Source organism: Varanus komodoensis, unplaced genomic scaffold, assembly GCF_004798865.1.
Source record: "Varanus komodoensis strain SLA01 unplaced genomic scaffold, ASM479886v1 scaffold22, whole genome shotgun sequence".
In the NCBI taxonomy this organism is placed as follows: domain Eukaryota; kingdom Metazoa; phylum Chordata; class Lepidosauria; order Squamata; family Varanidae; genus Varanus; species Varanus komodoensis.
In genome coordinates this window covers 19,274,494-19,290,378 of record NW_025335606.1, presented here as the reverse complement: position 1 = coordinate 19,290,378, position 15,885 = coordinate 19,274,494, and the positions used below count along the sequence as shown (strand labels likewise).

The 15,885-nt window shown below is 44.3% G+C and overlaps 1 protein-coding gene across 4 annotated transcripts in view; it reads right to left on the bottom strand.

Moving 5' to 3' along the window:
* LOC123024052 (GEM interacting protein) overlaps positions 1 to 15,499 on the bottom strand; it is a 65,049-nt gene extending 49,550 nt beyond the window's left edge. The window contains exons 1-2 of one of the 4 annotated variants that reach the window (XM_044431326.1): positions 15,287 to 15,498; positions 7,668 to 7,814 (exon numbers count right to left, since the gene is read on the bottom strand). In XM_044431326.1, coding sequence (XP_044287261.1) covers positions 7,668 to 7,680 — 13 coding nt within the window. In that variant the 5' untranslated portion in view covers positions 7,681 to 7,814; positions 15,287 to 15,498. Of the gene's footprint in view, positions 1 to 7,667; positions 7,815 to 15,286 lie in introns of all 4 variants that reach the window. The other 3 variants (XM_044431327.1, XM_044431325.1, XM_044431328.1) reach the window with 3 other exon arrangements.
* Between the last annotated feature and the right edge of the window lie 386 nt (positions 15,500 to 15,885).

The following is a 15,885-nucleotide window of genomic DNA, read 5'->3' as shown; positions in this document are numbered from 1 at the left end:
GCTTCCAAAGACAGCTCTGAGTCGAGGAGCACCCCCAAGCTGTGGATCCTGTCCTTTAGAGGGAGTGTAATCCCATTGGCTTCCTTTTTTCTGGAAACAAAGTTCTTAAGACATTGCAGGGAGAATGCAGTGGAGATGAGGGGAGAGGAATGGGGAGGGGAAAGGAGGTTGTTCTTGGCTTTGGGCCTGAATCCAGATCAAAGCCAGGGCTCAAGTGTCCTCCCTCATAATTCGTGTTCCCAACTGTTCTACAAATATGACAAGCTTGGTCAATTTTTTTCTTTGCTTTTGCATCAGTGGCCAGAAAACAAAGAGGTAAGAATCCCAGACTTCCTACCCCTTCAGTCATTTTTAATGTTGCAGAAGTGATGAGCTGCATTTGTGCTGAGTTCCACCCCTAGGCTTGCCAGAATGACTGGGCTCCATCCCCAGACCAGGCAAAATCCATACCAAGCCTTTTCCAAGACCCCTTGACTTATGGCTCCACTGTCTTCCTCCATTCGAAGGTTTGCCAGAGGATCATCCCCTACTTTGAAGTCATCCTCCATTTGAAGGGCTGACCAAGCCAGTTTGTACCCATAAAGTATCAGAAAGAAAAGCTAGGCTTGATGTTGCCCATCTGGACAACTCACAAGGCACACAGGACATCCGGTCACACTGTTCCACACAATGGCAAGGTGTATGGCATTTCTATGTAAATTGGAATAATTATTTCTAAATTTGCATCTATACCTATAAATTAGTATATGCAAGTCTTATGCAAATTGGCATCATTTCTTGTCCTTTTTGGAGATCAACTTCCTCTTGTTTGATGAATTATGTGTCTGTCCTACTCTGTCTCTATGGCCTAACCCAGAAGTAGCACAAGTTTGATTTCAAGAAATGGCAAATCTACCCACTCCCATCTGGATCATGGATTATTGAGGAAATACAGTATGAATCACTAACTAGCTGGCTGCTCAAAGGCAAGTACAAACAAGGCATCCACCTTGAGGCATAGCCACACACAGCAGAGGCTTAAATTGCTTTCCTACTTCCAAGAAAGCCTGTGGGGAATGATTGGGCATCTGTAACAGAATTCTCAGGACGAATTCCACATTACACTTCCCAAGATTCTTTGGGGGAAGCCACAACACTTCCATTCACATAAAGCCACAATGAGTTTGTATTCTGGCTATGTCCTCACAACTGGTTCTTCCAAGGCCAAGCATGGCGAGAGGGGAAAAAAGGCATACTTTACTGGTTTTACCCATTCAAGGCAGGCCTAGTCCAGACTGCAACCCCATTAACACGTGGGAAAAAATAGGCTAAATTGGAGATAATGCTTGAAGATATTTGAGGAAACGTATTTCTCTTTATCAATGTACCTATTGCCCAGAGCTTCTGGGATTTGCTAGAGCTAATCAGAAGCCTTGCTAGCTGGTACTGTTACTGGGTGCATCGTCTGCTCAGCTGAGTGATGTTCAATCTATTCTGAAGGCAACTGCAAACTTCCCCTAATGGATCCTGTTCATAGTTTGGGGCTGCTCTTAGAACCAGTATTGTCACTGGACTTACTGATGCCCTTGGTAACATGAAACACTTTTTATCAGCTTAGGCCAATGAAGCAACAATGTCATTGTCCTCATCACCATCATCATCTTTATTTCTATCCCACCTATTCCCAGTGATTGGGACTCAAGGCAGTTCACATTTAAAACTTACACAATTAAAACATTCAAAAATATGCAAATATTGCATATTAATATAATTAAATCAATTAAATATTAACTAGATAGAGATAACAGCTACGGTTCTCCACACTCTAGTAACTGCTTATCTGGACTACTGCAATGTATTATACATGGAGCACTCTTTGAAAATGGTTTGGAAGTTTCAGCTGGTCCAAAAGAGGGCAGCAAGACTTAACAAGGTCTGATCAATACGAACATATTGTGCTGCTTTGATATTATGCTTTGTGATCTACACTGGTTTCCAGTCTATTTTCATGCCCAAGTCAAAGTACTGGCATGAACTTTCGAAGCCCTAAATAGCTTCAGCCAGGTGACCTGAAGGATTGCCTTCTCCCATATATACTTGCCCAGACTATGAGGTCATCTTCAGAAGCACTCCTCTGGGTGTCCCCATGAAATGAAGTGATACAAATGGCTATTAAGGAGATGGTCCTTTCAGTTGTGACATCCTGGATGTGGAACATTGTCCCAGTGAAGAATGCCTGACACTTGTGTTGCACCTTTTCAACATCAGGTGAAGCACCGATTTTCCAGGCATTTCATTTTTTTCAGATCTTTGGACTCATGATTTTTACTTGGATTTTATACTGCAATTTTAAACTTTTAAAGGTGTTATAGTGTGCTTTATCACATTGTTATATTTTATGGTTTTAACTGTTGCGAACTATTGAGAATACTTGAGCTATTGTGTGGTATAGAAATAAAATAAAGTCATTCAATAAAAATGTACCAGAACAAGCAGAAGACTGGTCCAGACTTTTCTTTAAAACAGAAAGAGTTTGGGTATGCAATTAAACTAGGAGTTGTCATTTGAGAGACAGAGAAATTCGGGGTTTCTGGTGTGACACACATTCTGATGAATTACCAGTCCTAGTGCTCCTTACTAGGACTGGTACAGGAGGCAAAGAAAGCTGCTGAGAGGGACAAAACACCATAATCATCAGAGATGTTGCTCCTAGGAGCAATAGGAGCCAATGTTGCTAGTAAGATTTACAGGGCTCAGATATATGTGAACAAGAGTCTAAATTGAATGGAAAGTGTAACCTCTGCAGGAGTGTGGGACCCATTAAACTGGTTCACCTTCAAAGAGTGCTGGATCCTAAATGACTTCTGGATATCCTGGAAGATTTTCCATCCATTATCACTGTCCAACCTGCCAAAGCTCTAGCTAATCTGCATCTGAAGGCCCAAGTACCTGCAACAACTAGGGTCACTTGTGCCCAGTTTTGGCTGGTCTGTTTACTGATGCAAGATAATCTGAATTTAAGTGTCCACACTCTGATGGAATCTTGGATAGATTACTGCCACATGGTCTACATGGGTATTTCCTTGAAAACAGTGCAGAAGCTGAAGCTGTCTTGGAATTTGCAGCTCATCTGCTGGTAGAAGGAGCTAGGAGGGATATTACACCCACCCCAAAAACATGGCACTGGCTGCTAGTGAGTTATCAAACCCCATTTAAGGCCTTCCCATTAGCATATAAAGCCCTTAATGACTTGGACTCTAGCTATCTGGGGGAGTATCTCCCCTTTACCAGCCAAGCAGAGCCCTTCAATCTACAAGATGCCTTGCACATTGCCCCCAGTGTAAATGAGGTAAGGAGGGTGGGGGTTTAAAATGGGGTACAATCAGTGACAATCTCCTCATTTGTGGAACTGTAGTAGTTGTTTTGTTGGCAATTTGAGTATTAGCATTAGTAAGTGGATCTGTGCTCCTACTTTGGAGGAATGACAGAATATGAGAAAATGAATAGATGAACAAAAGACAGTTGATTTGGACACTTTACTCCTCATTCCTAAAGATCTTGTGTAGAGACATAGAACAGAGGCTTCTTGCTTGGCTAAGTAGCTTGGAACAATGAACCATTTCAACAGACAACTAGAGTGAGAGAGGAGGAGGAAAAATATAACTTCAGAGGAATAGTGAAGACTGCATCGCTTTGTTGGGCTTTCACTCTATTAAAATGTTTGTTATTCTTCACCGCCAGAATGATGGTGCTAGAAGGTCTCAGCTTTCATGCCATGGCTGTGGTATCTGGGGCAGCTCAGGACTTCATGGTGACTATAAAAATCATGCCATTTCCACATGTTGTTGGCCCAACACACACAAGAGGACACACTCTTGATCCGGTTTTCTTGAATGGGCAGGAGGATGATGATCCAAAAATATGCAGATGACACCCAGCTCTATTTCTGCTTTTCATCCAATTCAGGTAAGGAAGTGACTATTCTGAATCAGTGTCTGGACATGGTAATGAACTGAATGAGTGCCAGTAAACTGAGACTCAATCCAGACAAGACAGAGGTACTGTTGGTGGGTGGTTCACTGCCTAGCATGAGTGAAGTGGGTTGCATTCCCACTAAAGGATCAGATTTACAGTTTGGGGGTGCTCCTGGACCAAGATCCATCACAGTTACACTCAGCTTAAGACCGATACACCAACCACATCCTTATCTGGACAGGGACAGCCTAGCTACAGTTATTCATGCTCAGATCACCTCAGGGTTGGATTATTGCAATGTGTCATATGTGGGGCTGCCTGTGAAAATGGTCTGGAAGCTTCTGCTTGTCCAAAACAAGGCTGCAAGCTTAAACAAGGACTGGCCAACATCATCTTATTAGGCCAGTACTTTACCAACTGCACTGCTTGCTGGTTCATGTCCAGGCCCAATTCAAAGTGCTGGTATTAACATTCAAAACCATAAAGAGGCCTTTTTTGTTGTGGCATCCCAGCTCTGGAATAAACACTCAGGGAGGCTCACCTGGCAACTATATTGTACTCTTTTCAGCACCTTACTTTTCCAGGAATACTCCCAGGAATTCTTCACACTATTTTAAATTCTGTATTGAATTTTAAATCTTTTGTACTGCTAGTGGTTTTACTCTAGTTTTTACTTTTATCTTACTGTTGTTTTAGATATTTAAATTTTTAGACTGCTTTTTTGTTTAAAATTATTTTAAATTGATGTGAGCAGCCCAGAGAGCTTCAGCTACAGGACAGCATAAAAATGTAACAGATACGTTTAATGGCATTCTTGATTTAATATGATGTTTGCTCCTGTGTTTCATGGTGTTATATGATGCTTTGATGTTTTCATTACATATCGTTCTGGGAACTTGGTAGGTGGAGGCTGCAATGTATAAATGTGATTTATAAATCTAATGAACAAATAATAGTTTTCACTGAAGTGTACATAGAGCTGCAGATGTTTTGCAAACAGCTGATGACAGAAGCTGAAAGAAATTTCAGCAAACTAGCACTCATCAAAAACTAGTTCTTCAGCAGGGCAAAAAGTTAAGTCATCAAGCTATTTAGTCTGTTGAGTGTGAGCTTGCAGGACACATTTACTGTGGAGAAACCATTTATGATTACATATATATCCATATTCTCTTTCTCTCTCTCCCTCCCTTGCTCTCTCTCTCTCTCTCTCTGTGTCTGTATTATTTATATATAAAATGTGTGCCCTCAAGAATAAACATGTACAGTCTGACATACTGGGAGACCAGACCCACCAGACCCAATGTGTATCCCTCCCTTGGCACACACATGCACCTGAGCACGCATGGCTTCCTCTGCTCATCCATACCTGCAGGCTCCCATGATCCTTCTCTCTGACCACTTATACCTTCCCCAGGTTCCTGTCCTTAGCCCTCTCTGGCTGCCCACCTCCTTGAGCAGCTTTGCCCCTAAGCATCCAGCCCATTACTACTCAGCCTTTCTTATGCCCACAAGGAAGGAAGGAGGAGCAGTGGTGGCAAGAGGAAGTAGAGGTAGAGCTGGAGTAGGGAGGTCTAGAAAGTTAATGAGTGGGGAGGAAGCTAAGCTGGACTGAGTGTGGTGCTCTGTCCAGTGAGGGAGGGAGACTGGGGTCTGGAAGTGGCGAATGGGAATGGGAAAAGGAGTGGAGGGGATTCAAAGCAGTGAGGTGCTCAGTGGTAGGAACAGCAAAAGACAAATGGGCAGAGGAAAGCAGGAACTGCCCATCCAGAGTGCTTGTGAAGTGTTGGGCCTTTCTTTAAATGAAGCACTTCTTGTTCTTCAGCCCTTGTTTCAGAGAAACCTCCTGATGGGGTGCTGTCATTTCCATCTTAGCCAGGAGGAACTGAGTCTGAAAGGCAGTGATTTGCCTATGACCATGCAATGGCCACAGGCCAGACGCCCTCCCCCCTTCCCACCCATAACACAATCATGTGATGTGAGCTCCAGCAGCGCTGAAGGGGAAGTGCAGCCACACCCCATATCCAGTATCTTTTGCAAGCTGTCCTGACAACTTTGGCTGCCTTGCTGTTGTAACAGCAGCAACAACTTGTAATTTCTCACTGTTGACATCCAGCTGTTCAGCATGGCTGTGGGGAATCCCACATGGGCAGGGCTCTATATGCACAGGCCCTTGAAGACGGTCCGGCAATTGCAACTGGTGCAGAATTGGGCTGCTCGCTTGGTAACTGGTACTGCCAGAGTGGCCCATATAACACCAGTGCTGAAATAACTTCACTGGCTACCAGTTGTGGCCTGGGCCCAATTCAAGGTGCTTGTATTGACATATAAAGCCCTAAACAGCTTGGGACCTGGCTATCTAAAGGGCCGTCTGCACCTATATATACCTACCCACCCCCTTAGATCAGCCCAGGAGGCCCTTCTACAAGAACCACCCCTCAGGGAGATGAGAAGGGTAGCAACTAGGTAAAGGGCCTTTTCTGCTGCTGCTCCCCATCTCTGGAACTCCCTCCCTAGGGAAATTGGCCTGGCTCCATCTCTATTTTTCTTTCAATGCCAGGCAAAGACATATCTTTTTAGGAAATTTTTAAATGTTTAGCCTGTATGCTGAAGCCCCTTTTAACTGTTTTTAGATGTTTAATTCGTTATGTTTTTAATGTGTTTTTATCCTGTTAGTATGCATTGTAAGCTACCTAGGAAGGCCTCAGCAATAATAGGTGGCCTATAATTACATATAAATAAATAAATAAATAAATAAATAAATAAATGTGAGCTGGGGCCCCAGTTGCACAGGATTCCAGAAGATCTCATGGCCCATGAGGTCCATGCAGGTAGGCCTCGTGCTACAGATACCTCCAGGCAAGCACATGGACTTCAGCAGGGGCTCTGGGGAAGCCAATGGAGCAGCGACACAACCCCATAGGGTTTATCTGCTGAGATTCCTAACCAGGTCCTGTCCTGCACCAGAGCAAAGTGGTAGGTGGAGGCGGTGCAACTGTGTGCCTGAGAGGAGGCAAAAGAGTGAGGCCATTGTAGAATGCTTCTGCAAGTCAAGGATGGTTCTCCTCTGCTTACTTATTGGATCCATTTACCATATCTAAAATGAGATCTCTATGTGGTTTTTGACAAAATCCAAAATGTTGTCCAACCTGGATCATAACATACATTCCTTCAGAAGCAGGTTTACTTATAATAAGCAGCAATATTTTAAGAAGAGGGTTATACAGTATTTCTTCCTGGTACGCTAAATGATTTACTGTATGCAGGTAACTTTTTATGCAGCGGAGGGGGGGGGGAACTAACAAAAAGCTATCCACCAGCTACATTCTGCAGTGATGTATGGTCCCACCGATTACCTCTGAAAACAACTACTTCATTTGTGCCTCCTTCTGCATCTGCCTACTTCTGGATGATGGATATTGACAAGTACGTTAAAACCTGGCTGGGGTTCATGATACAAACGGAGCAAAATCTCCTTTCCCTTCTCCCCAGAAACAGGATGTGGTTGCCTTAGAGGGGTTGCTTCACCCAGTAGAAGATGAAAGGAAGAAGCCAGTGCCTCTTCGTCTTTTTGACCCAGCCAGGGCTTCCTTCCTTCCTTGCCACACTAAAGAAGAATGCAGATTGTCAAGTAGTATCTGAACTGAGAGGCAGTAAAAGGCAACAGACAAAGGAAGGGGGGTTAGTTCCATCTTTTATGGTATCACCTAACTTACCTTGGCTGGTCATGGTTAGTGGCCTGGGTAAGAGGAAGGCTTTAGGAGATTGTAGGCTCTTGTCTTGTGTGCAGGCATGCTTGATTCAACTGAATCCAACCACCTCTGCGGTTCGAGAATTTGCAGTAACTTGAATGTCACAAACAGCTGTCAACAAAGGCATGCCCAGAAAGCTGGCTTCTGTCCTTCCTTGTAATTCTGGAGGTCTGCACATCAGAAGTGAGAACTCTATTTCCACATAATGGGTTGGATCCAGTATCTGCCCCTGCAAGAGGAAGAGATCTACCCACAAGTGGTTCCTCTGCCTGATTTGGGGCCTGTCATTCATATTGCTGTTCACCCCATTCAGCAGGGTTCCTGATTCTCCATGTAGCACTTCCAGGGAGGTAGAGGAATTGGAGAAAGTCTACTTCCGCCAGCATGGCTGATCCAGTATAAATCTTGATCAGATCCAATGTAACCGACTGGGGCTAGCCTTACTTGTGGTAAAGGAAGGGTAGCCAGGCTATAGGAACAGCCAGGAAAAAGGCTTTTGATTTTAACTGGGAGGGCCTGAATGGTGGAATATTAATGTTACCACTAATTGTAGTTATAACTGGAGACATCTATGAAAGGGAAAAATAGTTGATCTTGAAAGAGAATAGCACACCATCCTCCCACCCACCCACTCTAAGTCTCCTTCTATCATTTTGTGTGTAATTGTGGGCCTTCAAAATGGCATGAGTTGGCCAAGGGTGTGAGTGCTATTTATCTCTAAAATGTGTACCCTGCATTCCTAGACTGACAGACTCTGCAGAGCATCTGCAGTCAATTTAAAACATAAAAACCCAACAACACAGCCTGCCCCCGCAACAAATAAAATATTCAAGAACCATAATAACAAGAAAAAGGCAACACATAATGAAAAAACAGAAGGGCAAAATAACCACCCAAGGTGCACAGAATAGAAGTGATTCTACTAAAAATAGTTGTGGTGAACATTAGTCCTCAGCCTTCTCCCAGTGTCTTCCTGTATACAAAGAACATGACCGTCCTCCTGACCATTAGTTGTCTAAGCAAGCCTCTGACCGAGTTCTAGATGGAGGGTGCCACTGCTGACTTAGTTATTACCTGCCAAATCCAGACAGCACATGGAGGTCAGGTGGGAATACACACAGCAGGGTAGCAAAATGTGGCAGACCAGCCTGGTGGAGATAACACAGCCACTAGCCACTGGGAGTCCATCACCCTTTTGCACCTCCCATTCAAAACACAAAGGCTGAGTTCACATGACACATTAACTCCCATGAGAATTTTACCTGCGAACAGCAGGGCTTTGGGTCCCTTCCCACCATTCCTCTGCAGTATCCTGGGGGACACTGCAGGAGCACGAAGAAAGTGGCAGAATGTTGGCCTTTTTAGCCCATGTCATCTGCTTCCCCATCCAGCTCTCCTGCCAATTCCAGAGAGCTGGATTGCTTAAGCAAATCCCACTCTGCTGACTTCAGCTGGAGTGCTGTGTGGGGAACCTGTAGCAGGGGGTGAAGGGAAGGTCCCCCTGGGGCTGGGCTCTGAAGCTCGGGGGTGGCGTAGCCTGGCTGAGCAGTGTGGAAGCTGCCTGAACCCTTGGCCTGCTTGTTAGCTGCAGTGCATCCTGGCTGACCAGTGGCCAAGAGCTATATTTGGCCGGGTCTTCCTGGGACCACACTGGGACCACCCTGGACCACCCTGCAGTCCTCCATCCCCAGATGTTGTGGGTGCCACATCACCCAGGAACTGGTGGGGCGAGCTGGTGTTTGTCTGCACTCCTTCCCATGTCCCAACTGGGGATTGGGACCATGGTATGGGGCAGCCACACCTGCCCATGTGTCTGAAGTGCACTGGGCAGGCAATGGGCTCACCCTCTACCCCAGTTCTTCCTTTCCCTTCTTCCAGAGAATCTCAGCAGGATCCATCCCTATTCTCCCTGCTCCCAATGGGGCTGGGATGCTGGGGCACTGTGTATGCCTTCCTTGAGAAGAAGACAAATGGAGCGCCTTGTTCCTGCTGATGATGGCTGCAGTGTGGTGGCAGGCAAGCGAGATCCACCCCTGCTTCCTCCTCTCTTTGCTGCGAAAAGAACAAGCAGGGCCACTCCTCCCCACCTACCATCACAGCTGGTGACAGCACTGATGGGCAGGATCCTGCCATTTGGCCCTGCTTCCTCATGAGGCATCTTCCACCGTGTCATGTTTGGGACCTGGGGAAGCAGCACACTGTGGCACCCAAGGTTTCCTGAGGCTCCATCTGATGCCAGCAGGAGAGCAAGGACACTCATGAAAAATCCTTTGTACTTCCCACATCAGCAGGAGCCCAGGTGAACCTGCAGTTTGCCAGCTGTCATCTAGTGGAGCCCCTTGGCCACAGTGGCAAAGGACTTTCACTGTTCTGGCCAGCTTGTCCATGGATTAACATGTCACCTCAATTGGGGTGACATGTTAACCCACAAGGTTAATTTACCCATAGTACCCAAGGTTAACCCAAGGTTAATTAACCCATAGAACAAGCCATGGGTAACTGAGGCAGTGTGTAATGGTTAAGAGTGTGGAACCAAGACTCAGGCTATTGGGGTTCTAGCCCCCACTCAGCCCTGGAGCTCACTGGATGAATTTGGGTCAGTCACAGACTCTCAGATGCCATCTCACAGGGCTGTTGTTGTAAAGATAAGATTGAGAGGAGGAGTAAGCCATCTTAAATTCCTTGAAAGGAAAAAAAAGGTGGAATATAATAAAAAATAAATGCAGGGGTGGTTTCTAAGCCACACCTGGGCTTATAGATCACCCTCAGGAAGAGTGCTGAGTTCAGATGACACGTTAATTCACTTGTGTCTTATAGACCATGGTGGGTTAGTGTGTTGTGTTAACACAAGCAAGGAGCAGCTATGCTTGGCAGGTCTTGGAAAACAAGCATCAGCAGGTTTAATAAAAGCCAGATTATAGGTCAGAAAAGCAAGATCCTGACACCTAGGGGAGTGTGATCTTAGGCAGCACACAAGTCAGGAAATGTTTACAACTTCGCCTGCTAATGTTTAATATATTCCTCCCCTTCCTGCGAGTTATGTCATGTCTACCAATGACTGATCATGGGAAAACAATTGGTCTAGCTCTTCTTTACTTCATTGTTTGATATGGATCAATTGGCATACATAATCATATCTCTATGTAATAGACAGTGTTTCATACAAGGCTAAACTTAAAACAGGCTATGCAGTTGTGTATATATGTGACTTAAGGAGTACCTTTCAAAGGATATTTGAAATCTGTACCAAGAAACATTGAAACTCTGAATGCTTCCAAATTGTGAAAATGGCATGTATTTGCCCATTTGACTTAATTTCTTTTGCTTTTTCTGTCAATGAAAACTGGCAAACAGCTTTGGAGAGCACTAAAGCCCCGGACTCTTGCCACCAGACATCTTTCCTTGGTTCCCTCTGTCTTGCACTTGCTGAGATTTCATCAGGTACTGTTCTTACTGCTCCAAACCTATTTGAGCTGTCATGAGGCCTGGAAACTTACAACCGGAGTGGGAAGGATTACATTCTGAAGCAAATTGCTATTCATGTAAATCTTGTATGCATACACCATATCCTATATAATCTCTCTTTTCAAATCAAGGGTACATATTTGGACACATTTTCTTCAACTTTCAGCCTGAAAGCCAAATTCCATTCCAGAGACACTCTCAGGATACGGCCAAAGGCAAATGCGGAGGGACAAAAATACAGATATATTGTAGGTTAAAGCTCTTGCTGCCAGTTTGAAAGCTTTAGGTATTTTAACCTTTTAGAATGCAGTGGAAAGAACCTGAGCAAAAGCTAGGAAGCTACCAAACAATGGGGGTGGGGTGGGGACAGAGCTGGGAAGCTTATCAGGACACCAGGAGGACTGAATCTGATCCCCAGGTTCAAGGCTATGCACATCTGTCATAGAATATCCACACCATTTCCCTCCACATTTTTTCATCCCTTTCACTCTGCCTATGGGGTCCCCCCACACCTCATTTCCATATTTATTCTCTGTTCTCCCCAAATGTCACCATGTGCAGGTCACTGATTTTCTAGCTCTGCTGCTGATTGATCCCAAACACATCAATGAACCTCCAAAAACTACTAAATAAAGAGAGTGCTGGTACCTTGAAAACAGCTAAATTAAACTAGCTCCTTGTTATTTAGAGTCACTGCCTTTTGTTCTACCCTCAGGAAAATCACTCACATTGCAAATTTTTATCCCCAGATACAACATTAGCAGAAATTCAGGGCAGGGGAATCACTGACAACCACCAAAAGTGTGGCTTGGGCACCTTATGGTGGCTGCCATCCCTACTAAGCTTTCATTGCTGCTGCATGGTTTTCCTTAGCTTACTGGCAGAAGCAGTAAAGGTGGAAGAGGTACCTCGTGATCCCCACCCTTCCTCATTGTTCATTGGGCAGAGTGGGAGTCCCAGGCTAATTTAAACCAACCAGGCTTACAGTGTTGGGCAAATCTGTGAATGGACTGCATGTCAATTTGTACAAAAAATTCCCATGCCCTCTTTTGTAAATGCAGGAAGGCACTCTGCGCTTTTTTCTTTACTCTCGCTTGCAGCGTTAACATCTATTCTGCATGTGTCAGGCCCCTACCGGAAATAATGTTCTAACCCAGACAGGGAAAGATGTTGAGTTATTTAAGCATTCAACACTTTCTGTGAAATGAGGTAAGAGAAGGGAACCTGAAGGGAAGTGGAACTTCTGGGCACAAGCGAACTCTAAAAACATCCACAATGAAGAAAGAGAACCAATGCCTACTTTTCCTTGCCTTGCAAGTTAAATTGATGAAATGGAGGTCTGAATGGGCATCAAGAACAACTTTTCATTCATGTAGCACCATGGGATTGGTGCATCCATCTTGACCATGTGAGTCAACAGGGCGCACAAATCTGTTCTCTCACATGAAAGAACTATCTATACCCATTTAGTATAAAAAGTAAATGCCTTTCAGGGTTTGATCAGATGTACAATGGATTGACTGTGGTGGCAGAAAAGGACTTTCTTGGCCCTTCCTTCTCACAGCAGCCCTGAAAATGCTACACAGGGCAGTCAGGAGATCCTGCTGAATGGGGTGAGCTGTGCTGTGTGTGGGATCCCCAGAAAACAGGCTGCAAGGGACTTCTCTGAGCAAAGTCCTTCCTCTTGCGGAAGGCAGCTTCTGGATCCAACCCCCGTTTTCCATTCCCTTCATTCCCATAACAGCCTTCTGATGAAGGTTGCCATTTCACAGATGAGGAACTGAGACTGACCTTGAAGCCAAGACTCCACAGACACTTCCCCACCCTCCATCACAGAATAGAAACCCCCAGGTTCATAGGCAACTTTTGGTATAAAATTTGTTAAAAAAAATCTTGATCCCAAGCAATTTGGGGTACTTTTTATCTCATCTAGCCTGAGCTCAAAATATCTCAGTCTGTTTTTATTCATTTTTGTACAGAAATCAGAAATATTTTTTTCTTGGATATCTTGGTGTGCTCATTTTTCAAAAGCCCTTCATTTAGCATGAAAAATCACACCATAAACTGGAGTCAATGAACACAGGTTTATATTTAAGAGATGTTGTTCTGTACCTGCTCTTAAACCTTCACTCCAAGCTTTATCTATCAATTAAGAACCCATTCCTCAACAGTTCAACACCATTTCAAATGGCTCCAACCATCCATCCTCTGTCTTCCCCTTTCATTGGTCCAGGAGACCCCTTTCACAGTCAGCGTCACATACACCAAGCTCTCTAGCAGGCTACAGGGGGATCAGTTGTGATGGCTTTGGGTTATGCCTTCCTTTCATTTCTAATAATCTGGAAGATTTCCCCCTTCCTTGGTGCCTTTACCAAGGGGCTCCAAGGGATCATAGTTAAGGGCTTCCTATGAACATGGCAAGCAGAGTTTTCATCACTTTCAGACCTCATATTTGGGAATGAAGTTTCAGCACATCTGATGGACACTTAGCAACCCATGTGTATATGCTTCTTTTCTCTTGTAGCATGATGCTTAGCCCTATTTCTTGAGTAGAAAGAGTGGACGACTTATATAATCATGATCACCAGCACCACCACCTTTACTTAGAACCTTGAGATACACCAGTTGGAATCTGATGAAAAACACCAACACAAGAAATTAAATATTTCTGTGCCCAGAAATCTGCTTTAAATACCAAAACAAATGGAGCTTGTGGTCCTTTCAAACACACACACACACACATACCCTCTTCTGGTTTCCTCAAATGGTCTTCATAGGTTCCCTCAAATGGTCAGCAGCATAACTGAAGTTAGAGAATGAGTCATTTTGCTGCTGCTATTGTGAAACACTTGGGAGCCAAAAAACCCCAGCCAATAAACAGCAAAATCATCCAGAGATCTACTTCTGCACACCCCGGATCTTTTATTTTGAGATTTATGTGGACACTTCTTCCACAAGGCATATTGTTTGCTCCTGGACGGAGCTTGTGCCACAGCACAGTGGTCCGTAAACTACAGCTAGTTTATCAGACGATTGCTGTAGTATTGACATGGGCTCAGTGGATGTGAGAGCCTGCCTTCAGTCAGGAAGTGGACAGCATGATTTCTCTGTCCTTTTCATCTCTATGATACTACTAAGATTTTGTGTTCCACAGGTAGGCATGTGCCCAGAAGCATAAAGTTAGGCAAAAATGGTCAGAAAATAGAAAGATCTGCTAAGTATCTGCTAAGCCTTGAGTATGGCTGACAGTGGATGGGTCACTCTGCCGGTGCCCCATAGGTTGTGTAAAGACCTTCCACTGAAACTATTCATCAAAGTGCTAAAAGAAATATGAAGAGCATTTTCTAACATTGTGTAGACACAGAAATGTATTGGCACAGTTCACAAAGTGAATACTTACAATGCAAATCTTTCAAAATCAGGGTTTTAAAATATGTGTTTCTCAAGCTTTAGGAGAGATTCAAACTTGGGTGTGCAGACACACATCAATGACTCAAATGTTCAGAAGATAATTTAAGTGTCAGCCTTCTAAATGCTAAGCTTGGACCCCAAATATGCAATGCCCCTTTCCATAAATGCCAAATATTTCCAACTATGTTCTGAGCCTTTTTTCCAATTGAGGATACAGTAAAGATACAATAGGATTCCTGTTTTCTATAAACAGCTGAACTGAACTCTAAGAATCTACTTTTTTAAAGACTGAATGGATTGGAGACAAATGGCTGCTGGTGCCCTACAGAGACATTTTTCTTCACGCTATACACACTCATTTCTTTTGCTCCATTGTTACCTTGGGCCAAACAGGTTTTGCAGGTTGCTGACTCTCTGAAAAACCTGTTCATCACAGAAGACACTGACTATTCACCATAAGTAACAATGCTTCTTTTGTACTACTTTCAACTCTGAGGTGGGGAAAAGCCTTTCTCTGGCCTCAAATAAATTGTTGGCACCATCCAGGCTTTATGACTATGGACTGAACTCCAAAGAGACTATCCTCCAATGGATAACTACAAAAAACCTACAACAGGCTCCAGATGAGTCCTGGGGATGGCCTGTGATACCCCAGAGATACGTTTTCTACTCGTTGTTTAAAGAGATCAGAAGTTTGCTTCACCTACCGGCAGGTTCAGGGTTTGCCATGGCCAAGTCCTCAGCAGGTGTTCCCGGTATGAATCCCAGCCCAAATCCTTGGATGACTCAAAAACCTCCAGCTCTGGCAGGGGACTCCATAGATTTGGCATACTTTGCAGAGCCTTGTTGGTCTGTGAGCTCGCAGCCACTCAGACTTTGCTGCTTCCTGCTGACAGCATTTCCGTGTGAGGAAACTGATTTGTCCCTTTGATTTGCATACTTTTTACTGTGCAAGAAAAAGGGCCCGTGGACAACCCAACTCGCTGTGCTATCCCCTGCAACCACACTGAATCTCACAGATGTGAGTGTCTACTCTGGAAGAACACTGTATTTGCATCACCTCCTCTAACACTAAATGCCTATTGGTTTTTGAGGCCCTTTTCACCATCAAAAAAATTGGAGAGGGAGAGGGGAAGGAAAAAAGGGCCTTTTCCGTTGTGGTGGTTAAAACTGTAGAATTGTCTCACGGGGGGAGGGGGGCGGGTCTTTACCTGTTTTAAACAGGGTCCTAACAGCATCTTATTTAGGCAGGCCATTTAAAAAGAGTTTTAGCTGCAGTCTGAGAAGTTTTATGATACTGCTTGCT